Source organism: Agelaius tricolor, unplaced genomic scaffold (genome assembly GCF_023055355.1).
Source record: "Agelaius tricolor isolate 1412-34295 unplaced genomic scaffold, bAgeTri1.0.p SCAF_58, whole genome shotgun sequence".
NCBI classification, from domain to species: Eukaryota; Metazoa; Chordata; class Aves; order Passeriformes; family Icteridae; genus Agelaius; species Agelaius tricolor.
Genome location: NW_027269318.1, coordinates 1177375 through 1203950, shown reverse-complemented (window position 1 = coordinate 1203950; position 26576 = coordinate 1177375). Strand labels below are relative to the sequence as shown.

The 26576-nt window shown below is 53.9% G+C and overlaps 1 protein-coding gene across 1 annotated transcript in view; it reads right to left on the bottom strand.

Annotated features, from left to right (window-relative positions):
• LOC139605010 (uncharacterized) overlaps positions 1-26413 on the bottom strand; it is a 30044-nt gene extending 3631 nt beyond the window's left edge. The window contains exons 1-17 of the mRNA XM_071456343.1: positions 24747-26413; positions 24143-24272; positions 23808-23909; positions 23296-23391; positions 22917-23036; positions 19163-19276; positions 17981-18073; positions 17225-17341; positions 16953-17063; positions 14465-15430; positions 10369-10491; positions 7838-8227; positions 5062-5354; positions 4532-4708; positions 4070-4446; positions 931-1059; positions 526-868 (exon numbers count right to left, since the gene is read on the bottom strand). Coding sequence (XP_071312444.1) covers positions 526-868; positions 931-1059; positions 4070-4446; positions 4532-4708; positions 5062-5354; positions 7838-8227; positions 10369-10491; positions 14465-15430; positions 16953-17063; positions 17225-17341; positions 17981-18073; positions 19163-19276; positions 22917-23036; positions 23296-23391; positions 23808-23909; positions 24143-24272; positions 24747-25064 — 3999 coding nt within the window. The 5' untranslated portion in view covers positions 25065-26413. The remainder of the gene's footprint in view (positions 1-525; positions 869-930; positions 1060-4069; positions 4447-4531; positions 4709-5061; positions 5355-7837; positions 8228-10368; positions 10492-14464; positions 15431-16952; positions 17064-17224; positions 17342-17980; positions 18074-19162; positions 19277-22916; positions 23037-23295; positions 23392-23807; positions 23910-24142; positions 24273-24746) is intronic.
• Positions 26414-26576: the final 163 nt, after the last annotated feature.

Below are 26576 nucleotides of genomic sequence, written 5' to 3'. Positions count from 1 at the left end.
CAGGGACGTCCAGGGACACCTTGGGGACATAAAGGGGCATGCCAGGACAGAGGTGCCTGGGGCATCCCTGGGCTGAAGCCTGCTCAGAGCATTCCGGGGCACCCTGGGCCATCCCAGGGCATCCCGGGGGCACGGGGATATCCCGGGGCAGAGGTGCCTGGGGACACGCTGGGAACACCCGGGCATCCCGGGTCAGCGAGGCATCCCGGGAGCACCGGGGCCATCGCGGGTCGCGTCCCTGGGGACATCCCGGGGCACCCCGGGGCATCCCGAGGGCACGTGGACATCCCGGGTCAGCAGTGCCCGGCGCATCCCGGGGACGCACGGACATCCCGGGGCGGGGGTGCTCAGCCACGTCCCGGGGCACCGGGGCCACCGCGGGTCCGGTCCCCGGAGGCGGCGGGGGCCCCGCGGGCCGGGGGTGCCGGAGGGTCCCGGCCGGGCCGGGCAGCGGCGGGAGCGCGGCGGGCGGGGCGGCGCCGCCTGCGGCCGGTTCCCGGTGCCGGTGCCCCGGGCCGCGCTTACCTGGGCGGGCGCCCACTCGGCCATGGCCCCGCGGAGCTGGGCCGGGCCCCGGCGGCCGCGGCCGGGGCTGGGGCTGGGGCCGGGCGGCGGCGGCGGCGAGCGCGGAGCGGGGCCGGGCCGGGGCCGGGGCCGGGAGCGGGGCCGGGGCCGCTGTCGGTGCCTGCGCACGGGCCGGGCCCCGCCGCCCCGCCGAGCAGCCACGGGCAGCCGGGGAATCGCATCCGCCTCCTCCGGGCTGGGCGGCAGCGGGCGGGGAGCGGCGGCAGCGCGGAGCGCCGAGCACTGCCGCCTACCGGCACCGGGAGCGGCTCCGCCACCGGCGCGGCCCCGGTACCGCCACCGCCTGCCGGGAGCGGCCCCGCTACCGCACCGGGACTGGCACTGCCACAGTCTGCTGGCACCGGCAATGGCTCCACCACGACAGCGGCCACCAGCACTGGCACCTCCACCTCTGCCACCGGCACCGGCACCACTGTGGGAATCGGTATCGGCTCTGCCACCAGCACCAGCCTCTGCATGACATCAGCACCGAGGCTGACACGAGCATGGGGGACATTGGACTGGTTTGGGTCCTGGGAACACCGATTTGGGTGGCACCGAGGGCCAGGAGCTGTGGGGGAAAAGGACATGAGCACCCACACCAGGATCCCCATCCTGGCCAGAAAACCCTTGTGAGGAGACATTCTGGGTTTGGGAGCCACCCCGTGTGCTCATCCTGACCCTGGAACCTTTCGTTTTACCAGTGCTGGGGCTGGGGCCAGGCCACAGAAAAGCGCTACAGTCCCACCTTCCTGGGATTATCCCGGGAAAAGCTCCTCCAGTGCCTCGGTGTTCCAGGATCCGTATGGATGGGCCATATCAGGGCTCCCCTGGGCTGGACAGGGAGTGGGATGACCCCGGCCCCGGAGGGAGGGCAATGGCACAAGAAGGGTTAATGGGCTGAGCAGCATCACGGGAGCCTGAGCAGCCATTTCCCTCCAGGATGTCATTGCTCCCTGTCCCCTCCAGCACCCTGTGCCCCAGCTGGGACACCCCAGGCCCCCCAGGCCCTGCCCCATGGCCCCAGGGCTGAGCCATTTTCATGAAGATGTTTTCTCCAATATCCAATCCAAATATGACTCCATTTCCAATTTTCCTGTCCCTGTTCCCCGGGAGCAGAGCCCGGCCCCCCCTGGCTGTCCCCTCCTGTCAGGAGTTGTGCAGAGCCACAAGGTCCCCCCTGAGCCCCCTTTGCTCCAGGCTGAGCCCTTCCAGCTCCCTCAGCCTCTGACGTTTCTTCATCTCAGCCATGGATTCACCTGCTGCCAGCACAGACATGGTTTGCTTGGTTTATTCCCCAAATTTTCCAAACATCTCTTACCACACAGGTGATATTTCCCTGGGAATATCAGTTCAGAAGCTTTGATCCCAGGACAGCACCTGCTGGAGATCCCACTCCTTGTGGCAGTGGGGAGTGGAAGCTGGGTCTGACACAGCAGCTCTGCCCCCTCAGGAGTGAGGGGTGCTGGGGGCTGGAGCATCCCACGGGATCCAGGGCTCAGGAGACAAAGGAACCATGCCCTCTGTGGGAATGGAGCTGTATCCCAGTCCAGGACACATCCCCTCCTCTGAGGGCTGGGAGCAGTGCAGGATGTGCAGGCTGGAAAACCACATCCCAGCCTGCAGAGGGACTGGGGACAAGGGATGGAGGGACAGGACAAGGGGAATGGCTCCCACTGCCAGAGGGCAGGCATGCATGGGACAGTGGGAAGGAATTGTTCCCTGAGAGGGTGGGCAGGCCCTTGCACAGGGTGCCCAGAGCAGCTGTGGCTGCCCCTGGATCCCTGGCAGTGCCCCAGGCCAGGCTGGACAGGGCTTGGAGCAGCCTGGGACAGTGGGAGGTGTCCCTGCCATGGCAGGGGTGGCACTGAATGATCCTTAACATCCCTTCCAATCCAAACCATTCTGGGATTCTATGAGGAATAAAAGCAAAGCCAACCCCAGGACTTCACTTACGAAGAAGGAAACAATGACAAGCCAGTGCCAAAAGGTTTTTGGGACATTATTCCTGTACCTGGGGTGGGCAGGATGATTTGGGGCCAAGTGTACTTTCCCAGTCCTGCTCAGAACTCCTGGAACTGCAGCACAGCACCAGCTGGGTGTTCTCTGCTGCTCCTCAGGGGCTGCTGAGCCTGGAGACTTCATTCCAGCTGGAGTCTCTGACTGAGGACACCCCTCCAACTGGAGGCAACACATTTTCCCTCTTGGCACGCAACTGGAATATTCAAAAATGCTGAAAACCACCAGCACGTGGGGAGAAAACACAAAATCTGCATGTGCTGCCTCCTGGCTCCTCTCCTCCACCCTTCTCCCTGCTGCATTTCCACTTCCCAGAGGAACATCACCAACACACTGTACACACATTTAGAATATACCCATGGGGTTTTTCCCCCAGAATTTCAGAAACCAAAGCAGTATCTCAGCCCACAGGAAAACATGGGGTCAATATAAAAATAGAATCCAAAACCAGAGTTAGTTCTACGGGTACAGTAATGGGAGAGCAGCTAAAGTGGGGAAATAATGCCAGGAACTGGTTGCTTCAAACATCAGTTTACAATCCTGTTCCCAATTCTTCATTTTTCATCCCTGGAAACTTGCACTGTTTCTCTGTGGCACTCTGGATGCTCTCCAGCACGTGTTGTTTGGTCCACCAGGTTTTTTTAATGTCCCTTTTGGTACAGCCAATGCTGCTCTATCCTACTCCTGCTCCAAAGAGGAGCTGGATGGAGCATGGTAAGAATGACAGGAATGATCCAGGTCCTGATCACTGACAGAGCAGCAGCAAATTGAGTCAGAACTTGATTCATGTCTTAGGTTGCAATGCAAGATGTAACCAAATGCACTCTATCACCAGGTGTTAAAGCCAGGTGGGGCAGTGTTCTTTATCTCTTCCAGGACCCATCCTTTGTCCAGGGAGATATCTTCTGCTAATGGGCCATTGAGTGTCCCTGCACGGCTGACAAAATCCCATCATCCCATTGGGAGATGCTCTGCCCAGGGGGCGGAGCCAAGCATTCCCAACTGCATATAATCTGAGCTCTGGAACACCACAGCAGCCTCTTCCACTGGATTCCCAGAGGAGCAGTTTCCTTCTCCACTGCATTCCCAGAGGCAGACCAGGCTCATCTACACCACCACTGGAAGAAAGATTTTTTTTCAGCGGAAAACTCCACCCTTGTGCAGGATCCCTGCTCCGACAGAACCACAGCTGGCACTGCAGGAGGGCTGAGCCACCACTGAACCAGGCTGCTGCCAACACCCTGACCCACAGGGTGCCAGGCTGTACCCTGACTCTGTCAGTGGTTTTGTACTACTGCATTTTATTCTAATTGTCCTATTAAATTAGTAGTTCTGACTTGGGATCTCCCACTGGTTAGCTTTCAAACTAGAGTTTGGAAAGTGGGAAAACTGCCTTATCCCCAGAATCTACTCTAACCCACGGAGAACTATAAAGCCCCAGCTCTGGGCAGAGCAGGATTTTTGACAGCTGACTACAAAGCTCTACCCTAGGCAGGCCTGTGGCACATGGGTGAGATGGACTCTGAGGGGGCTGTGGAGGGTGGGCTTCTCCAGGAAGCAGAAGGGTTTCTCTGGGAAGCAGAAGGGTTTCTCCAGGAAGCAGAAGAGTTCCTCTGGGAGGCAGAAGCATTTCCCCAAGATGCAGATGGGTTTCTCCAGGAAAAAGGAGAGTTTCTCCAGGAAGTAGGAGAGTTTCTCCAGGAAGGAGGAGAGTTTCTCCAGGAAGTAGGAGAGTTTCTCCAGGAAGCAGGAGGGTTTCTTCAGCAAGCAGGAGGGTTTCTTCAGGAAGCAGGATGGTTTCTTCAGGAAGAAGGAGGGTTTCTTCAGGAAATAGGCGGGTTTCTCCAGGAATAAGGAGGATTTCTTCAAGAAGCAGGCAGGTTTCTCCATGAATAAGGACGGTTTCTTCAGGAAATAGGTGGGTTTCTCCGGGTATCAGGTGGGTTGCTCCAGGAATAAGGGGGGGGGGGGGGGGGTTCTCTGGGAAGCAGAAGGGTTTCTCAGGGAAGCAGTTGGGTTTCTCCAGGAAGCAGTTGGGTTTCTCCAGGAAGCAGGAGGGTTTCTTCAGGAAGCAGTTGGGTTTCTCCAGGAAGCAGGAAGGTTTCTCCAGGAAGCAGGAAGGTTTCTTCAGGAATCAGAAGGGTTTCTCCAGGAAGCAGGAAGGTTTCTCCAGGAAGCAGGAGGGTTTCTTCAGGAAGCAGGAAGGTTTCTCCAGGAAGCAGTTGGGTTTCTCCAGGAAGCAGGAGGGTTTCTTCAGGAAGCAGTTGGGTTTCTCCAGGAAGCAGGAAGGTTTCTCCAGGAAGCAGGAAGGTTTCTTCAGGAATCAGAAGGGTTTCTCCAGGAAGCAGGAAGGTTTCTTCAGGAAGCAGTTGGGTTTCTCCAGGAAGCAGGAAGGTTTCTCCAGGAAGCAGGAAGGTTTCTCCGGGAAGCAGTTGGGTTTCTTCAGGAAGCAGTTGGGTTTCTCCTGGGCTGCGCGGCGTGGGCGCGCCGGTGCCGCAGCAGGTACGCGTGGCGGGCAAAGCTCCTGCCGCACTCGCTGCAGATGAACCAGGGCACTGCCACGTCCTCGGGCTGGCCCTGGTGGTACAGCAGGAACCGCCTGAACTCATCCAGCTCCTGCCCTGCCAGGACTTTGTTACCGCTCCTGATTGTCATGGGATTTGGTGCTGGATTGTGGCAGGTCCGCGATGTTTCTGCCAGGTCAGAGCGGTGGTGGTGCGGGGCTTGGGATGGTCCTGAGGATGATCCCTGGGTCATGGCACCACCATGGCCTGGAACAAGGAGATTCCAAACATTCCCTGTAACTTATGTGACAGAAAAATCTCCAAAGAACAACAATTCCCGATTTGCTGCTTCTGGACAAAACCCCTAAGTTTTAGGTAAAAAAAAAAAGCAGAGCTGAGCTGGATTTCCCCATCCCTCCAATCCTACTAATTTCAAGGTGCTACCAGAGAATTCCCACAACACCACACACCTGTGCTGAGGCTGGCAGGGATTTTCCTTTCCTCCAAATCTTGCGGATCCTTGACCCATGCTGCTCCTCCTTCTGAGATGTGGCTTTTGGGAACAGGACATTCTGAACAAGGAACAGAAAGAACATGGCAGTGATGGTCATCAATATTTCCCCCTGATGGGTTTCCAGCATCACCCACTCTCTAAAGAGCATCTCTCTTATTCTAGGAAAAGATCCATTGGGGAGGAAGAAGCAGCAGCTGCCCCAGTGTCTAAAGGGGTGTGTGTCTGGGATGAACAGGATTTGTGCTCCAACTTTTATAAAACATTCCAAAAATTACACCCAGAAGGTTGGAGATTAAATGTTGAAAAGTGGAAGGTCTTGGATTTTAGCCTTTACCCCAAATTCAGCTGCCTGGTGCTGGATTTCATGGTTCAGTCCTGTCCCTAATTCCTCCTTGTGCAATGCCCCCAGTTTCAGCTGGTTCTTCTAGGAAAGCAATCCAAGGAATTACCTGAGTGCTGAGGAGCCAGGGAGGGCTCACAGCTTCAGAATTAAAATATCAGTGACTTCAAGCAAACATATCGTTGGGCATTTAAAGCTAAATATCGAGATTTCTTAATTTTCTGGACATCATTCACATTATTTCACTATTTCTCCATCAAAATAGTTGAATTCTCTTAAGTGAATCCCAAACCCAGATGTACATCAGGGTCCGGGGATGAGGAAAACACAACTTCACTGTAATTAATGAGGGTACAGGAATAATGATCCCATGTGTTGTTGGAGCCCTGGCTGCTGAGAATTTCAGATTTCTGTGCTGCCAGGCACTGACCCCCAAGTGAACACTGCATTTGACCTGAGGCCCTGGAGAAGCTTCCAAAATGGAATGACAGAACTGGGATTGTGGGTGTGGAGTTTGAATAGAAGTGTGTGATATCACAGGGTGGGAAACTTAGAGTCTGAGGGTTTAGAATACAGTAATATATATAATGATAGGATAGAAGTTTTAGGGTGAAGACTAATCCTTTTTCACCTTCTTCTTCATGGGTTTGGGTAGTATTGTGTAATTAGACAAAGTCCACGTTACAAGACATGAGTGATTAATAATTAGGTTAAAAGTAAAAATAATTTAGGTGTAATTTCTTAATTAGATATTTTTTCTTTGAAAGATCTTGTAGAGATAAATATGGGGCAATTTTATAACTTGTTGGTGAAATACTGTAGATTTCATGACTTGTAAGACTGTAATATAAGTAAGAAATAGTAAATATCTAAGTCCAAACACAAAATATTGTCTCTGCACATTTAATCCCAACACTGAACAAGACAAAAAAAAAAAAAAAAAAACCAAAACAAAACAAAACAAAAAAAAAAAAAAAAAAAAAAAACCACCAAAAAACCACCAAAAAACCAAAAACAAGTGTGTCACTGCAGCTCCTGTATCAAAACCTTTTCCATTCCCTGTTCCTTATTTTTATTGGCAGCTGCATTCCCTCAGATCCTAAACTGTCCTTCAACCTTTTAAAGGAAAAATTACAGAGCTTCTTGTCTCTCACAAAGGTTCACAAGCTCTTAAAGATGAATTCTCTAAAAATCCAGGGATGTGAGGAGTGACAAGAGCCAGGCCAGACCCAGCGTGTGTCCCTTTGGAGAGGAAAAACTGACCTTTTCCCAGTGTGATCAAAGGTCCAAATTTCTCCTTCAGCAATTGCTTATAAAATTCATTCTGCCAATCCTGCAGACGTGGCCACTGAGGAAACATCGCAGGGACCTAAAAAGCAAAATGCTCCACAGTCAGGGGAGCTGAGAATCCCTCAAAACCCTCTTATCCCAACAGTTTAACACGTTGGCACCTCCCAGCTGCTCCCAGCCATGTCTGTGGTATGTGTAAGCAGCATATTAATGAAGGATTTTACATAAGAACCTTCTACTGTTAATCCAGAATGAGAGAAAAGGCTTTAAAGTGATGTGACTCAGCCAGAACAATGATTTGCTCCAATAACTGGGTCAGAAATTAGTCATAAAAACAGATATCTGTGGTCAGCATCCACACCCAGCCCCCTCAGGGAATGTGGTTCTTCCTTCAATGAAAAATAAAATAATTCAGTGTTTTAAATAAACCCTGAGGCAGTGCCATGATCTGTCAGACTAGCTGGAAAAGCTCCTCCCTGGTAATGAAAGCTTATTATTAGGGAATAACAATATTATTATTATTAATTAAACCCTCTAAGGGATATTTTTCCCAGCTGCTTCCAAGGCTTTACACACAGATCTCCCTTTAATTGAATTTATTCCCACTATCCAGCCCCTCAATTACCCCACAGGGCTCAGAATTCCGGATCCTTTTTCGGGTTTTGTTGCTCATCACGTCACCACCACCCCGGGGGGTGCCCACGAGCCAGGTGCCATCCAAGGCCAGGATGAATTTGCTGGGAACAGCTTCCTTCAGCAGGCGCCGCCTCTTGCGGATTTTCACGGGGTCCACCTCGAAGGAGCTCTCCTCGAAGTGCTCCGAGCACAGGCAGTGGTACTTGGAGGGGGTCTCCATGTCCCTGCCCATGTTCTGGATCCACTGCCTCAGCAGGGCTTTGTTTTGGAGGGGGAAGGTATAAAAACTGACGGAGCTGTTCTTGTAGGCGCCGCTGGTGCCGTTGCGGCAGTTCAGGGCCGCGCAATAACCCATCCTCGCTGGCCAGGAACGGGGCAACACCCCAAAAAACACACCAGGGAGAAAGCTTAGGGAGTTTCATCAACCTCAGTCTCAAACAGGTCTAAATTTCTCTGAAAATCCCATGGTTTTGGCAAAGAGGAGGAGCTGAGGTGGCCGATTGAAACGCGGGACTGAACTTCTCACAGGAGCTCCCCACTGAGAGGAGCCAGGTCTGTCCCAGCTGCTTCAAACCACGATCTGAGAAGAAAAAAATGCTTTAAAATCAGCTTAATGCCCCCTGAATATGCAGATTTACATTTAATTAACCCTTGTGGTATGCACACAGAATGAGCTTTGTTCGTTTTTGTATTGACAAGAGACATCGAACTCCAAAGGTATCCAGCACACAGCACAGGGCTGAGAGACAAATAATTCCCAAAAAATGAAAGTTTGGGCTGTACCAAGAGCTCTCCCATCATATCAGAGGAGAGTCTCAGGGGTGTCAGTCAGTGAGGAGATCTTTGGACAGGAACACTGAGAAAGGGAATAAACCATCCAGGGATCCTGCTGCATCCTGCTCCTAAGAGGACATCCCAAGGTTTGAGGACACCCGGGGTTAAAGAGAATCAAGGATCAGAAGGTCCAAAAAAAGCTCACAGAACCTGATTATTAAATTAAACACTCAGCGTGGAGATGGGTACTTTCGCCCTTATCTTCTGGTAATGAGAGAAATAAAAGAATAAAAGAAAAGAGGGAGATCAGATGGGAGAGGGAAGGAAATCACCAATCCCGGCTCCAGCACTAATCCTGTCCCGAGGGCACATTCTCACAGGTAAATTTTCCCCGCCTTGGAATTAAGTTTCTCCTTTTATATGTAAATGAGTGAGGATGCACAGTCCCTTCTCCCAGAGCTTTCTGGAAAGGGCCTTTGGGGCTCTTGATCACCACTCCTGGACCAATCTCTGGCTGACACTCTGTGCCCCTTTCCCGACCCCATTCCGGCACTGCCTTTTCCCACTGCCCTTATCTCCCTGGAGCAGAAGGAAAGCGGCCCCAAGAGGGGCAGCCCCACCTCCGTGTTCCTCCTTTCTCCAACCACATCCTGTTCTAACGTGCTGCTTACGGGAGTGTGGGACACAGCAGCACATCAGCTCCTTGGGGCCCAGGTGTCCCCGGGTCCCCAGCACAGGGAGGGCAGGGACACGTTGGGATGAGGACAGAAGGGGCCACAGAGCTGCTGCAGGGCTGGAGCCAGGCTGGGAGAGCTGGGAATGTTCCCCTGGAGAGGAGAAGGCTCCAGGGAGAGCTCAGAGCCCCTGGCAGGGCCTGAAGGGGCTCCAGGAGAGCTGGAGAGGGACTGGGGACAAGGCATGGAGGGACAGGACACGTGGAATGGCTTTAAACTGAAGGAGAGGTGGGATATTGGGAAGGAGTTCCTGGCTAGGAGGGTGGGGAGGGGCTGGCACAGGGCGCCCAGGGAAGCTGTGGATGTTCCCTGGAAGTGTCCAAGGCCAGGCTGGACGGGGCTTGGAGCAATCTGCAACAGTGGAAGGTGTCCCTCCCATGGCAGGGGTGGCACTGGATGGGCTTCCAGGTCCCTTTCACCACGAACGGCTCCAGCCCAGCCCCGCTTTCACCGCCTGCACATGCCAGGGCTGTCTGTGCCTCTCTCGCCGTCCCACAGCCGTGGGGGAAGCGGGTAGCGGCGCTGCTATCGGGGAGCCGGGGCCCTTGGGAAGGCGCCGCAGGGCGAGGCCGGACACGGCTCCGCAGCGCGGGAAGCGCCGCGGGGCCCCCGGCAGCCCGGCTCTCCCTCACGCCGCGCCGCCATCTTCCTCCCCTCAGCCCCGCCGAGCCGCAGCAGCCAATCACAGGCGGCGTCGGGCAGCAGCAGCCAATCCGAACTCAGCCCTGACCCATTTCCCCCACGCCATTGGCCCACCAGGTCCGCCCAGCGCCCGGCGCGCGGTGGCCTCCACGAGGAGAGGGCGGGAGGGACGCTTATCCCCATTGGTCAGCGCGCGGGGAAAGCAGGGCGCTGATTGGACGAGACAGGAAGGGAGGCGGAGATTGGGACGGCGTCCACTCGTTGTCACGGCAACGGCAGCGCGGCGGAAACCGCGGGAGGCTCCACCGAGCACCGGCCGCGGGTCGGGAGCGGAGCTCCGGGACTCCTCACCGAGCACCGGCCGCAAGTCGGGAGCGGAGCCCCGGCTCTTCCTCTCTGAGCACCGGTGGGACGCGGGATTCGCCGTCTCGGAGCGCCGTCCCGGGCCGGGGCAGCGGAGGGATTCTCCCCCGCCTGGATCGCAGGCGGACCTCGGGACCGGCCCCCGCCTCCCCGCCCGTTTCGTCCCAATGCAAAGATGCCTCGAAACCTGGGATTTGGGGGGTGGCAGCCGCTCAGTTTCTCCTCTGGCTTCAGCCTCGCTCCTCCCTTCCCCTCCCGCTGCAGAACGACCCGTGGCACTTGACAATTTTAATTAAAACCCCTGAAATTTCCAACCAACGAATCAAACATCCGGGCAAAACTCAAGCAGAAACACGCACGCAAAAAAGCTCCTTTAAGGAAGTTTCCTTTAAGTTAAAGGAGCTCTGACCCCAAACAGGCTCTTCCCTGACTCTGTTTCTCTATTTTTTCCCCACGGTGCCACCGACAAAGTGACAGGTGACAAATCCAGACTCTTATTAATAAGTCGTGTTCTTACAAGGCCACGACACAATCCCGTGAGAAACCCTGAACACGAGCAGAAGAGCTGGGAAGGAGGATGTTTAACCAGCAGTGCCGTGTCCCGCTCCAAGGGGAGGGAAGTTCCTCACGTGTGGAGCTGCCCGGGTCCAAAGGGAACGACAGAGGATCCCGAAAGAGCTACGAAGTTTGATTAGTAAATTATACACTTGGCATGGAAATTGCCATGAGTTAGCACCTGATCTTCTATTAGTAAATTAAAAAGGAAGGAGGGGCGAGGGGAGAGGTGAGGGAACATCACCAGTCCTGGCTCCAGCGCCGATCCGGGTGTGCAGGGTGTGCAGGGTCCCGAGGATGCTGTGGGGACACCTCCTTATGGGTAAATTTTCCCCGCCCCGGCATCAGGTTTCCCACTTCCCATGCAAATGAGAGAGTGTGCGCAATCCCGCTGCTGGACCGTTCTGGAATTGGGTCGGGGGGCTTTGGGGGGCTGTGGTGATCTCGATGCTCCTCTGCAGTGCAGATCTCCCTGCTCGCTTCCCCTCTGGCCTTGTCCCCTATTTGTCGTGTCTCCGCGTCCCCAGGGGGAGTTGAACAGCACCGGCCAATCTGCCGTGCCCTCCTCTCCAACCACATCCTGTTCTATCCCGCTCCTTATCAGAGTTTAGGGCACAGCCTTAACTCCTTGGAGCCTTAGCTGCTACAAGTGCACAGATTAGAACGGGATGGAAACTCGGGGTGATCCCGAGAACCGAGGTAAGGTCATTCCTTACCTCCTCCAACACCCCCCGAACCTCCTGGAGGCTCGGGAAATGGCTCATGAAAAGCGATCCCGTTCCATCTGAGCCAGGTTCATTTGCAAGAGCATCCCGGGCGTGAGGAGGGAAACAATCCGGAGCCAGGGCACGGGAACTGCCCGAGCTTTGCATAACAAAGGGCACAGTGAGGGACACAGCAGGAGCCGGTCATCCCACATTTTCTGTTTTGGTGGTGAGGTGAGAAAAGCCCGGAGAGGGGGTGGAATTCCTTTGTTTGGGTCCCAGCATGGAGGCACCACCTTGAGCTGTTACCCTGCCGTTGTATCAAGGTTAAATTACTGCAAGGATCCAGCTGACCGAGGCTCTGCAATGGGAAATCTGGGATGGAGTCTGTGAGGAAAGCTGTGTGAGTGTGCAGTGGCATCAAACAGGGACCCACAGGAGCTGGCTCAGGTACTGCTCAGCTGTGACTCCACAGTGGCTCCTGGATGGGCATGCAGGGAAATTTCCTTAATAGCCACACATCCAGCAAGTGGAATCTTATCCATGCAGCCAGAATAATGGCCTGGATATTCACATTTCATCTGGTTTTGCCAACAATTAATAAAAATTTTTAATAGACACGAGAGCACAATATCCAGTATTAACATAGCAGCATGCTGGAGTAGCACCCGGAGGACAAAGAGTTAAAATCCCTGGAGCAAATCCCCCTGTGCCAAACTGCTCAGGGTAATTTATGGCTGCTGGGTGAGAAGCAGGAATCTGCCAACCTTAACCCCAAAAGAATTCCAGGGGCTACAGGGCACAGGCTCTACAAAGCACCTGCACTCCTTGATTTAGAATTAAAGTACCACAATGGCAAATTCCAGCCATGGCAGGAATGGGAATTTCTGGAGCTGCAGCTAAGCTGGCCCCAGTAAGAGCTGTGGGTTCCAACACCGTGTGGGCAGTGCCCTGGGGTGCACCATCCCGGGCACCAAGGAGTTAAAGTGCTGCTGTGTCCCAGACCTGGGTAACAAGGGACAAACTGGAATAAGACATGGCTGCAGAGGGGGACCCTCTGAAATTTTCAGCCCCTCTGATTTTTCCAGTTTTGGGCTTGTCTTCCTCCTTTTCTTCCTTAACTCTTTCTGCAGTTGCTCAGTTTTCACTGACAGCAATAATTCAGCTCTTCCCCTCCCCTTTCATTTCCTCTCTGGGGTCTTATTTCTCTCTACCACGCTTTTTCCTACCTAAATTCTCAAATAATTCTCTTTCCCTGCATTCTGCTGAAGCAAGAAGAGTCTCAGGCTGGTCATTTTTCAGGCCCTGGTTTATCACTTTGGATTCTGTAGAAGGCCAGGAGATAAAGGGCTGTGTCTCAGCTGTGGAGCCAGCCAAGGACTGTTGTGTGAGACACTGAAAGGGGAAGGACGGGATGTGGCTGGAAAAGGGGGGCACACGGAGCAGGGACAGCTCTTTTTTGGGACAAACATCCTTATTCTGGCTCCTGGAGATAAGCACAGCATGCACAGCACAAGGCATGGAGTGTCCAACAAAGGCTGATCAATCAGGGAGGATCAAAACCACCAGAGACCCCCTGATCCATTTCTAAGAGATTCAGAGGGATGGGCTGTGTCTGCTGACTTGTTTGCATCAAAAGTGAAAAAAGTAGCCCCAGGGTGTGGCTGTAAAAGGGTGATCCAGGGCTCACAGGGCACCTCTGGGATCCTGAACACAGCTGGATTGATGCTGGAGCCAGGACTGGTGATATCCTTCCCTTTATCTCTCTGATCTCCCTCTCTCTTTCCTCTCTTCTTTTACCTTTTTATTTCTCTTCCGACCAGAAGGGCAAAAAATTCCCATGCTGAGGGTGGAATTTGCTGTTAGAACTTTGTGAGCTTTCTTGGACCCTTCTGACACCTGTCATTCCTTTTTGACCACGGGCATCTACAAACCTTGAGAGTTTCTTTCCTCCTGGGAGTGGAGCACACAGAGCTGGGGGAGGAGGCAGAGCTGCCCTACCTCCACCCAGCCTGGTCTCCAGCAGATCCTGTTATCAGTGCTTGGGACACAGCAGCTCATTAACTCTGTGTTTCCCAGGTTTCTGCAGCATCTCCATGGTTTGCTTTCATAGGATTTGGAAAACTGAACTAACACAGAAGTCTGTGAACAATGTGGGAAAAGAAATGCAACACAACTTTAAGGCTATGCAGAATTAAAACCATATTCCAGGCTGCCTGGCCATCTTACAGCTCCCAGGAAGGATCTCAGCCTTCAGGAATTCTCCCTTGGGGTTTGGCAGCGAGGAGCCCCAGGATTTAAGAGTGGGAATAAGCTGCCTCCCAGGCTCTGCAGCCTCTTTCTGTTTGCCACAGAAGAAAGAGGCTTTCTCCTACAGCCACAGGGGCAACACTTCCTTTCCCAAAGCACCTCACCCAAGTGTGTGTTTCCTGACACCGTTTCACTCGTTAGTGGACAATTAATACCTTTAACTCACTGCTCCCAGCCCAGTCCAAGGACTCCAGATTCCTGGGATAACATTTTGGATAATTTCTCTCTATTCAGACAACTGTTCTTTGTAATACGCATCACAAATTGTTCCATGTCAATGTGGTTTCTCTCCCACATGGACTCACAGCCAGCAGTACCTCCAAACTCCACCTCCCCAAATCCACAGGCACTGGTGAATGCTGTCTAACACAAAATAACCTCCAGTTAGCTCCCTTTTCCTGGGAGAGGCTCGAGGTGGCTGCACCACAGCCTCCTCCTGCCATCAGGGTCTGCCACAGAGCTGGGGGTGCTGCCCTGGAGGATGCACCAAGGGCTGTGGGGGATGTCCTAAATGGAATGCATCACAGAGCCCCTGATGTTCCCGCAGGGCCAGCTGACCAGTGGCACGTGGGTGTCCTGCATGTGACCTTCCTGATGCTTCAGCAGGCTCCTCTTGAGCACAAATCTCTTGCTGCAGAGGGGACACTGGAAAAGCCTCTCTCCCGTGTGCCGGCGCTGGTGGTTCAGGAGGTAATCCTTCCTCCTGTAGGTTTTGTCACACTTGGAGCACTTGTAGGGCCTCTCTCCCGTGTGACTCGTCTGGTGCCTCACGAGCCACGAATGGCACACAAAGTTTTTCCCACAGTCGCTGCAAATGTAGGATTTGCCTCGGCCCTGGCTCTGCTGCTGGGCAGGGCTGCCCCGGGCCAGGGGCGGCTCCCAGCAGGGGCTGGATCCCGAGGTGTCCGTGGGGAAGCTCTCCTCGTTTTCAGCAGCCTCCTCTGTGCCCAGGCTGTCCTGCTCACGGGGCCTGCCTGTGCCTGGGGGAGTCTCTCCACACTCAGAGTGGGGCCCTGGCCCCTCACAGGAGGTGGGAGCAGCTCCAGGGCCCATTCCCTTCTCTGCAAGGCTCATTCCTTTCTCTCCTGGGCCCATTCCCTTCTCTCCCAGGCCCATTCCCATCTCTCCTGGGTGTGGGTGCAGCAGAGGGAACATCCTCTCATATGTGGAGCCTGGAAATATGTCCCCTTCTCCCTGCAGTGCCTGCTGAGGCTGGTCCTGCTGTGGGCAGCTTCTCTCACACTTGTACATACAGGGCCTCTTTTCCTGAGCACTAAAGAAATCGTACTGAGCATCACCTCCAAGGCTGTTCCCATTCCCTGTGGTGGTTGTTTCCATCATTTCTGAATTCCACTGACTGTCCCATGTCACTCCATGGCTGGGATCTTTGGGAAACACCTCTCCCGGTCTTCCTGGTACCTCTAAGTCACAGGTCTTGCTCTCCAAGGAATTTGCTGGATGGTCCCTCCTCAAATTTTCATCTGAAACAGAGATTTCAGAGATTTTTAATTCAGGAGTCCCCTTAGGAATGTCCCTCCCAGCCCCAAGCCACATCTTTAATACTAAGGGAAGAACAAAGTACCAGCATCCACTGAAACAAAAGTTCCAGGAAAATAGAAGGACTTTTTTTCAACTGTATTTTTTCAAATCTACATAAAAAATGACTGCTGCAGTCTCAGATTCAGCCTCTCAGCCAGATAACAGAGCAGACACTGTCCCACCTCAGTGTTCCCAGCTGTTCCCCAGACACTCTCCTGAGCATCTCCAGGAGAAGAGTCCAAGCAGGGCCCTGAGTTAGCTCAGCAAGTCACAGAACTATGGGATCCCCTGAGCTGGGAGACACCCACAAGGATGGAGTCCAATCTCTGGCCATGCATGGACACCCCAACAATCCCACCCCGTGCCTGACAGCATTGTCCAAATGCTCCCTGAGCTCTGGCAGCCTTGGGCCATGCCCATTTCCTGGGGAGCCTGTTCACTCTCTGCTCCCAGGAACTTGTGCTGTCTAACAAGCACCTGTTTTTTGGTGAAAAGCCTCAGAACCCATTTGTCTTGCCTGAATAACAACCCAAGTGGAGTAACATTTTTGTTATGGAACTTTCAAAGAAAGTCATTGACTTGAATTGCAGCCAGGATGGAAAATCACTGATTAAAGCCCACCCTCCTGCAACCCTATAAACTGCAGTCCAAAGTGAGACCCACTGAGCTCCCAATTCCCAGAAAATAAAGGAATGTGTGTCCCAAACACTGATAACTGGATGGCCACATCCAGTGGAGCCATGAGAAAGAACAAGATGTGGCTGGAGAAGGGGGTGCCATGTGGAGATAAGGCAGCAATTTCTGGGACAAACACCCTTGTTGTAGCTCCTGGAGACAAGCACAACACAGAGCAAAGGCAGGAATGAGGTCAAGAAGTGGGGATGGATTACAGGGATGGGGATCAAGACCACCAAAAATCCCCAAAGCCTCCAAACCATTTCCAGAAATGCCTGGAAGAACTGACAGCATGAGAAGTGAGAAACTTGTCCTCAGGGCAGGGAATCCTGACCATAAAAAGGACTGAGGGTGCCCTCCCTCCCCTCATCCACACTGCTGACAAAGACATCAAACACAGTGGCCCCAGGATGTCCCCAGCCCTGGGGACACCACTGGTGACTGGCCACCAGCTGATGTCACTCCCTTGCCCAGCACTGTGGGCCCAGCCCTGAGCCAGGTTTTTATCCAGATAAAAGCAGCACAAACTTGATCCATGCAGCTCTGGGCTTGCCTCAACACAAGCCCAAGCCAGTGCCTCTGGCAGCTTTTGGCTGGCTCAAGAGGGAAGGAGCCTCTTCAGCTGACAGAACCCAAAATTTTTGTGACCAAATATTAACCAGCAGACTGAGGTTTGTCCCAGTTCTCTCATGGTTAACATTGCAAGGTTGTGACATTTCACACAGTATTAAAAAATACTCTAAACTGGATTTACTGTCCCCAAAGTCCCAGCTGAAATCCATTACTGACCTGTATTTGGATCTGCAGAGATTTCCTCTTTCTGCAAGTCCTGTTGTTCAGAGCAGGGTGGCTCCTCTTGTTTAATCCACGATGAAACACCCCTTGCATAAGTCTGAAATCCTGTTCATTGGGGAGAATTTACACAACTGAGAAACACTAGGGGAAGACACAAAGCCTGGATAATTTGGGAATGCACAACAGTAACAAAGCAGCAGGGAAAGCACAACAGGAAGAGCCATTAAGGGGCAATTCCTGCAGTGGAGTTTTTGGCAGATCCTCACCTGTGGCAGGATCTCTCTGGAGGTGCTCACCCTCTGTGCCTGGCAGCTCCCTGGTATCCACCTCGCTGCCTTTCCTGGTCTGACTGGATGCCTCAGGCTCGTAAAATCCTCGCTCTGCTGAGGGAGGAAGTTCAGAAGTGTATCATACCTGCCTAAACTCAGGATTTCACAAGGCTGTAAACCTGCCCTGGTCTGAGCTTTCTTTGGAGGTTGTTACCCCAAGCCAAGCTCCTCTAAGCCCAGTTTCTTAAGGAAACCTTTGGAAAGGTCTAAAAATCCCAGCTGGCTACAAACACAGGGAGCCAAGTACAGTTCTAGTGGAGCCAACAGGAAGCACCACTACCTTTGAAAAGAGTGAGGAAAATCTGCAAAGCAGAGCAGCTGATTTGCAAAACAAAGAGATCCAAGTGAGAGGGCAAAGAACAGGGCCCTGGGCTCTGCAGCCTTTCAGAAGAGTCTGTGGGCTCCTCCTTACCCAGGAGAACCCCAGAAGGGAAGGGAGGAGGGAAAAAGCAACCTGAAGGAATTTAGGGAGAGCCACACTTGGATAAAAACCAACCATGCAGCAACAAACTCCAAAGTGTCTGTGAGAAGGGAAAGGGGCAACACCAGCCCTCACCTGGGGGATCTGCTGACAAGTCTGCTCAGAACTTCTTAAAGATTTGGAATACATGAGCAGAGGTGGGGAATTTATTCACACAACCTGGAATTTAATCCCTCTGTTTCATTTTCCCTCTGAGGTATGCAGTTACTCACCTGGGCAGGGCTCTCCAGGAGCTTCTGCAGCCTCCTCCTTCCGATCTGCAGTGCACAACTCTTCCTCTTGCTTAATCTGGATTATGCTGTCCTCTGTTAACAAGAGCCACTGTTATTTTAACACCATACAAAATTAATTCCAACTGTCAGCCCAGCCCAGGCAGATCTGCTCTGTTCTAGCTCACATTCCAGAGAAAACCTCGCTCCACTTCTAGTTCCTGCTGACCAAGGCCTCTTGAACAGACCTGAAATGTTGGTTACAAAACCCTCAGCAGATTTTTGAGCCTGAGAAACGCACAAAATCTTCATACAAGTGGAAACACGTTCTCCAGGGCCCCAGGAGAGGCCAGAGCCACTTGAATTCTTGTCCTTGAGTTTCTTTCTCTCTTGGTGCTGTCAGAGTTCTGTTGTTTCCTTTTCAATGCCTCTCAGTCACACACCACTTCTCACCCATCAGAGAAACACTCATGAGAACAGAGTTCTTAAAGAAATTCATTCAAATAATGAGAAAAGAAAAAAGAAAACAAAAGTCTGTAGAGTAAATAAAGAAAAGCAGATGGGCCAGTGCTCTGCACCTTTACAGTGCAGACCTGGCCAAGGGACTGGAGGATTTCCCAGGAGAGGGAAAAGAAGGGAGTGATGGAAGGTCCTGGAAAGGCTGGTGGGGATGGAATGCCTGACAGCAGCAGCTGGAAGACCAAACTCAGCACAGCAAGTGCCTTGGAGAGATGCTGGTCATAGAATTGTGGAATTGTTGAGGTTGGGAGCCCTTTAAGGTCATCGAGTCCAACCATTCCCACACCACTGCCAAGGCCACCACTGACCATGTCCCCAAGTGCCACATCCACAGGGATTTTAAATCCCTCCAGCAATGGGGACCCAACCACTGCCCTGGGCAGCTGTGGACAGACTATTTGGGGAAGGAATTTTCCCAGTATCCACTCTGAGCCTGCCCTGGCCCAGCCTGAGGCCGTTCCCTCTCCTCCTGTCCCTGTTCCCTGAGAGCAGAGCCCGACCCCCCTGGCTGTGCCCTCCTGGCAGGAGCTGTGCAGAGCCACAAGGTCCCCCCTGAGCCCCCTTTTCTCCAGGCCAAAACACCACCCACACCTCAGATGTCCCCAGATCCTGGCAGGTGCTCAGTGTCCCACATCCCTCTCCCACCATTGCCCTGACACCACTCACCGGAGCTGGTCTCTGTGGGATTCCCTCTCACATCCCGGTCCTGGCAGCTCCTGGCCCCTGGCCGGTTCCCGCCCTCCGCCGGGGCCTGGGCCCTGTGTCCAGTGGCGTCCGGCCCTGTGGGGAATGGCGGCTGAGGGGCGGCCGGGGGCACCATGGGGCTCCTTTGCCACGCCATGACCCCGGCCACCCTTACTGCATCTTGTCCACAGCACTCCATGAGGGAACAGGGCCCCCCTCAGAGCCGTGAGGGATTGGGGTTCACCCGGAGCCATGAGGGAACAGGGCCCCCCTCAGAGCTGTGAGGGATTGGGGTTCACCCGGAGCCATGAGGGAACAGGATCCCGCTCAGAGCTGTGAGGGATTGGGGTTCACCTGGAGCCATGAGGGAACAGGATCCCGCTCAGAGCTGTGAGGGATTGGGGTTCACCTGGAGCCATGAGGGAACAGGGCCCCCCTCAGAGCTGTGAGGGATTGGGGTTCACCTGGAGCCATGAGGGAACAGGGCCCCCCTCAGAGCTGTGAGGGATTGGGGTTCACCCGGAGCCATGAGGGAACAGGATCCCGCTCAGAGCTGTGAGGGATTGGGGTTCACCCGGAGCCATGAGGGAACAGGATCCCCCTCAGAGCTGTGAGGGATTGGGGTCCACCTGGAGCTATGAGGGAACAGGGCCCCCCTCAGAGCTGTGAGGGATTGGGGTTCACCTGGAGCTATGAGAGAACAGGATCCCGCTCAGAGCTGTGAGGGATTGGGGTTCACCTGGAGCCATGAGGGAACAGGATCCCGCTCAGAGCTGTGAGGGATTGGGGTTCACCTGGAGCCATGAGGGAACAGGATCCTCCCTCAGAGCCGTGAGGGATTGGGGTCCACCTGGAGCTATGAGAGAACAGGATCCTGCTCAGAGCTGTGAGGGATTGGGGTTCACCTGGAGCCATGAGGGAACAGGGCCCCCCTCAGAGCCGTGAGGGATTGGGGTTCACCCGGAGCCATGAGGGATTGGGGTCCACCTGGAGCTATGAGAGAACAGGATCCTCCTCAAAGCTGTGAGGCATTGGGGTCCACCCAGAGCCATGAGGGAACAGGATCCTCAGAGCCATGAGGGATTATTAGGGTCTACCCAGAGCCATAAGGGGACAGGATCCTCAGAGCCATGAGGGAACAGGATCCTCCCTCAGAGCTGTGAGAGATTGGGGTTCCACCCAGAGCCATGAGGGGACAGGGTCCTCAGAGCTGTGAGAGACTGGGGTTCCACCCAGAGCCATGAGGGGACAGGGTCCTCAGAGCCATGAGGGATCAGGGTTCACCCAGAGCCTTGAAGGAAACAAGGTCCCCTCTAATCCATGAGGGCCAATTCCCTCAGAGCAGTGAGGGATCGGGGCTTCACCCAGAGCCATGATGAAACAAAGTCCTCAGAGCCATGAGGGGTCAGGGATCCACTCAGAGCCATGAGGGGTCAGGGTCCCACTTAGAGCTGTGAGAAATCAGGGTCCCATCTGAGCTGTGAGGGGCTTGGGGATCCTCTCAGAGCTATGAAGGATTGAGGATCCTCTCAGAGCCATGAGGGAACAGGGTCTCCTCACAGCACTGAAGTGTCCCTTTCTGTGTCACTTCACATTTTGTCTAGAACTCAGGATTCCATTTTGCAATTCAAACAACACAAATCCCAAAATAGCTCAGAGATTTGCTACAAATACATGTATTTGTCTCTGAAATTCAGGAGAGCTGGGCTGGAACAGAGAAACTGTGACTGACTGTAAAATATTGCATCACCTCTGATATCAAAGGCAGCTTCAAAAAGTTATGAAACATGGAGCATGTAAAATACAGAAACAGCCCAGAAAGGGCACCTCAGGTTGTTTGCAGAATAATCCAGGAGTGCTGCTGAGATGATCCCAAACAGAACTCAGGATATTCTGGTCACAAGGGAATCACAAATGTCCTTCCACTGCTTCAAAGCGCCACCACTTTCCCCCTTTATCCCAGAATACATCCTGCTCTTATGGAATCCTGGAATGGTTTGGGTGGGACCTTAAAGCTCATCCAGTGCCACTCCCTGCCACGGGCAGGGACACCTTCTACTATCCCAGGCTGCTCCAAACCCTGTCCAACTTTTCCTTGAACACTTCCAGGGATCCAGGGGCAGCCAGAGCTTCTCTGGGCACCCTGTGCCAGGGCCTGCCCACCGTCAGCCAGGAATTCCTTCCCAGTAACCCACCTAACCCAGCCCTCTGCCAGCAGGAAGCCTTTGCCTCAATATTATCCTGCAATTTAGGGCACTAAGAGTATTTTAAAAAATAAAGATATAAAATGTTTTAATCCAAGTTCTAACTGGACCAAAACACAGAGTGTAATTTTCCCTCTTTCTGTACTAAACCAAAATTTTAGGGAGAGTTCTAAACTCATTTGTTCCTGAGTGAGATCTGACCGAGCAGATTGTGACTGGAAGTTGGTTTCTGTCTCCAACAATTAAATCCACAGGAGATGAAATGCAGCAAGAACCCAAACAGCTCCATTGCTATGACACCAGTGAGTCAAGAGGTTTGATATCTCCATGACATTTTTATGTGAGATGAACTGTTGATTTCATGGATTTCCTCGGGAGGGAAAAACTCCATTCAAATAATCTGACAGTACACAGAACCCATGGATTCTTGGATAAGAGCAAGCTAAAAATGCTCTTCACAGCTGAGCATTTTGACTGAAACCCCAAATTTTATGCTGAACCAGAAAGCATAAACTTTTCCATGGGAAACTGATTTCTGTGTGACCTAAATAATAATGAGGTCATTATTATTTAGGTGTTTTGATTTGTTAGTTCTGTTTATTTTCAAGTTCCTTCTTCTCCACCCTCCATATTTGGGTCTAAATTTCTCTGTAAATGTCAATATTCTGCCACTCTTGTGACAGCACTCACAGGGACTCTGGAGGGCAACAACCCCCCTGAACTCCTGTTCCAGAACAAACAGCTGCTGTCAAAACACAAGTGAAATGCACCAAGAAATAAAAAAACTGCAAAAACTCAAAACAAAACACAAACTAAATATTTTTTCTCTTCCTGGACTCAACCCATCACAACCACAAAACTGAAAATGTTTTGCTGGCAGCAGCATTGACGTGATCTGGGTGAGAATTGTATTGTGAGCTTATTTACACCCTATTTTTAGACATTTTTACACTTCAGGCCTGTTTGGAGCTTGGATACACACATGGAGAACCATTCTCCTGCTCAGGTTCCACCACAGTATTGAAAAACAATTAAAAACAATTGAACACCAGGGTTTTTTTTTTTTTTTTGATTTGAGGTCAACTTCTGTCTCTCCATCAATAAGGTACAAAACTACAAACTACCATTTACAGCAAGTAAAATGATGTGAAAAATAAAAAAAAAGATAGAAAGAAAGCATTTAGAACTTCACAGGCTTAATGTTGTTTTTATTAAGAATCAAGTCTTTACTGCTGCAAATTTAATCAGCATTTTTCAAATAGACAGAAACAAGCTCCCTGCCCTGAATTGTTCTCAACTTAATGATTCCTCATATTCTGAGGGATCCATTCCAGGTGTGCCAGAATCCTCACCTACAGTGCCTCATCCTCCCAGCTCTTTCACCTTCCCAAAAATAAATCTCTCCCCAAGTGTCCTGCTCACTCCCCACCTCAGCACGGCTCCTGCTCTCTCCCAGTGCCTCCCCTCAGCCCCCACATCCCAGCACACTGTCCCACAGCAGGAATGTCAGGGATTCCCACATCCAAACTCACCCACACCAAGCTCAGAGCACTCCACACCCTCCATGGCTCCCTGCTCCTTTGCATGTGGCTCTTCCTCCTCTTCCTGCTTCACGGTGACAGCAAAGCTCCGCTCTGGAATGCTGCTGTCTGCTGAGGAAAAGAGGAAACTGCTTTACTGGGAAAGAGGAGACTCCTTTAGTGGCTATCACAGCCCCACTGGACTCCTCTCTTGCTGCCCCAGAAGTTTGTGCCCACTCACCCACCCTGCTGCCACACACAGCCCCTCCAGCACCTTCCATTCCTGCTCCTGGGAGCTCTGCTCTGCCCTGCAGGGAAGTGGTTCCCCCTGCTCCCCCAGTTCCAGAGGGTTCTCCACACCCTCGAGCCCAGGCCCTTCCACAGCACTCACCATGGCCAGGTTCAGCCAGCCCTGCTCTTCCCTCCTGGTTTGCCTGTGCTTCTCTGCTGTCCCAGCTGCTCACATTGAGTTCAAACAGCAGAGCCTCTGCCAATGCCAGAAATCATGGAATCAGATCACAGAACCCCAGAAGGGTCTGGGTTAAACTTGTTCCACCCTCTGCCATGGACAGGGACACCTTCCACTATCCCAGATTGCTCCAAGCCCTGTCCAACCTGGCCTTGGACACTTCCAGGGATCCAGGGGCAGCCACAGGGCAATCTGTGCCGGGGCCTCACCATCCTCACAGCAAAGAATTTTTTCCTGACTTGTAATCCTAAAAATCAAACCTGTTATACTTTTTATCACCCTCTGTTACTCCCCCTGAACCTGCTCCTTTTGGGATCCAAGAAGTTCCCTCCAAGCAAACCAGGACCACCACCTTGTGCCAGCCTCTGTGTGGTGACAGCACCACACGACCCTCACCCTCAGGATTAAAGCTTTAATTCATCCCTGGCCTGCACCTGGTTCTGCTGGGATCTCTCCAGGAGCTGCCTCCTCCTCCCTGCAGGGTGCTTCTCCTCCCTGGAGCCGGGACAGGAGGGCAGGTTCGGAGATGACATCGTCTGACAAGGAACAGAGAAAGGAATGAATGTTTCTGTGCTGCATCCACAGGGAGGAACACACCCAGCAGTGCTCCCCAAACCAGCTCCAGCAGCTACAACACACGTCTGGGCAGCACAGAGAGTCCTCAAACACAGGCAGCGGTCTCTCTGTGTTCCCACAAATCTGCTTCCCACGTCTGGGAGAGATTCCCTGACCAGAAAGTGCTGATAACTGACGCAACAGCAACACTCACCCAGCAGGACCAGGGCTTCTCTCTTCCCTGTCAGCACCTTTCCATACAGCTCCCTCTGCCACTCCTCCAGGTTCTCCCACTCCTGAGTGGAAAAGCCGGTGGCATCGTTTTCCAACGCCACAGCCGGGGCCTGCAATCCCAAAAGTGACACTCAGCACCGCTCCTGGAACACAGAGAATTCTACTCCCTACTTATCCCTGCTGCCAGGTGTCAGGGAAAGAAAATTCCTGCCTTGGGGCATCCTCTGGACACTGAGAGTAACACTTTGGATCTTTGCTAAACTTCGGGAGATGAACTGTTGTATTATTCCACGATATTCTTACTTCCCCCTGGAGCCTGATCCCACTGGGGACCTCAGAGTGGGGAAGAACTTCCCGCTGTTGGTAAAAAAGTGACAGCCCATCCTTTTGTAGGGAAAACCCAGCTGAATCTAACAACACACAGGAGAATCACTTCCTGCTTCGTGCCTTGGCACGACAGGCGACAGAAGAAATCTTGGCAGAGATCTTCTGGAATGATATCCATGGCGGAAGGCTGAGGTGAGGAGCAGAGGAACCTCTGCGCTGTCCCTGTCCCCTAGGCCCCTTAAAGACCCATCCGATACCTTGGGGGCCTCCAGCCCGGGGGGCAGCCGCAGGATCCAGAGATTCCTGTTCTTCAGCAGGTTCTCCATGTTCTCCAGGCGCTTCTGGAGCCGCCCGTACTCCTGGACGAGGGTGCCCAGCGCCGCGCACTTGCTCTCCAGCTGGTTCCCGAACTCCCCGACCATTTTCTCGCAGTCCAGGTGCTTCTTTTCGCTGTTGCCGGCGCGGTGTTCCAGGCTGAAGAGGCGGGACGCGTGTGCGGCCACGCTGCGCTCCAGCGCCTGCACGGCCGCCACCACGGTCCACAGCGAGATGGTGCTGCCGCCCGCCAGCTCCATCCCCGCACCGGGAGCGGCGGAGCGCAGGGACCGGCTGCGGCACCGGGGCTGCCGAAGGCACACAGCGGGCCAGGGGAGCCTCGCTTCGGCCGCCGCACACCGGGGCCGGCCCGCTCCTTCCCGTGCCTCCCGCAGCGGAGCTGGAGCTCTCCGCTCGCACCGGCCCTTGCCCGCCGCCGCTCCTGCCCTGCCCCGCCGCCGCCTTTCCCTCCCTTGCCGCCAAGAAGCGCCGCTTCCTCTTCCTCCTCTGCTTCCGCCGCCGCCACAGCGGCCCCCGCCGGCCGGCAGCCCCCGCAGTGATTGACAGCTGTCAGTCACCGGGAAGGAGCTGATGCTGATCGGAATGGCAGGAAACCCCCCCGGGGTTCCACCGCAGCGGCGTTCCCCGCAGGACACAGAATCCCAGAATTCCTGAATGGAAGGGACCACAGTGGGTCACTGGTGGCACCTCCCTGCTCCAGCAGGGAGCACAAGGCTCAGGATTACATCTCGGCAGGTCTGGAATATCCCCGGTGAGGGAGATCCCACAGCCTCTCTGGTCTCTGCTCAGGGCTGGGCACTGCTCAGGGCAGAAGTTCTGTCTCCTGTGCCGGGAGAATTCCTGGGATCAGTCCCTGCCCGTGGCTCTGGTGCCATTGCTGGGCCCCCCACAGCAGAGCCTGGCCCTGCTCTGACCCTCCCTGCACCCAGGGACACCCAGGGCTGAGGGGCCCTCTCAGCTGGGGCTCCTCTCCAGGCTGAGCAGCCCCAGCTCCCTCAGCCTTTCCTGGGCACCGAGATGCTCCAGGCCCTTGCTCGGCTCCAGGAGCTCCTGTCCCTGCTGTGCTGAGGATCCAGTGCTGGACACAGCACCCAGAGGTGCCTCCAGGGTTGGGCACAGGGGCAGGATTCCTCCCTGAACTGCTGGGAATGCTCTTCCCAATGCACCCCAGGATCCCATTGGCCTCTTTTCCCCTGCACACTCTGTTGGCTCAGGGACAGCTCATTGTCACCCTGGACCCCCAGTTCCTTCCCCACGGAGCTGCTCCAGCAGGTCACCCCCAGCCTGTGCAGGTACCTGGGGTTGTTCCTCCCCAGCTGCAGCACCTGCGCTTGCCCTTGTTGTATTCCAGACATTTCCTCTGTGCCCATGTGTCCAACCTGCCGAGTTCCCTCGGAAGGGCCACACAGCCCTCGGGGTGCTCAGCCACTCCTCCCAGCTTTGAGCCCTCAGCGACCCCTTCACCCAGGCCAGTGATGAAGCAGGCAAACAACACCGAGCCCAGCAGGGCCCTGTCCTGCAGCCACACCCCGTGCCATCGACCCCGACCCTCCGGGAGCTGCCACTCAACCACTTCCCAACCCATCCCACTGCCCATCTATGCATCCATCCAACCCATCCCTCCGGGCGCTCGGTGCCGCCCTCCAGACCCATCTCTCCATCCATCCAACCCACCCACCCCTCCGGGCTCTCGGTGCCGCCCTCCTAACCCATCCCTCCATCCATCCAACCCACCCCTCCGGGCGCTCGGT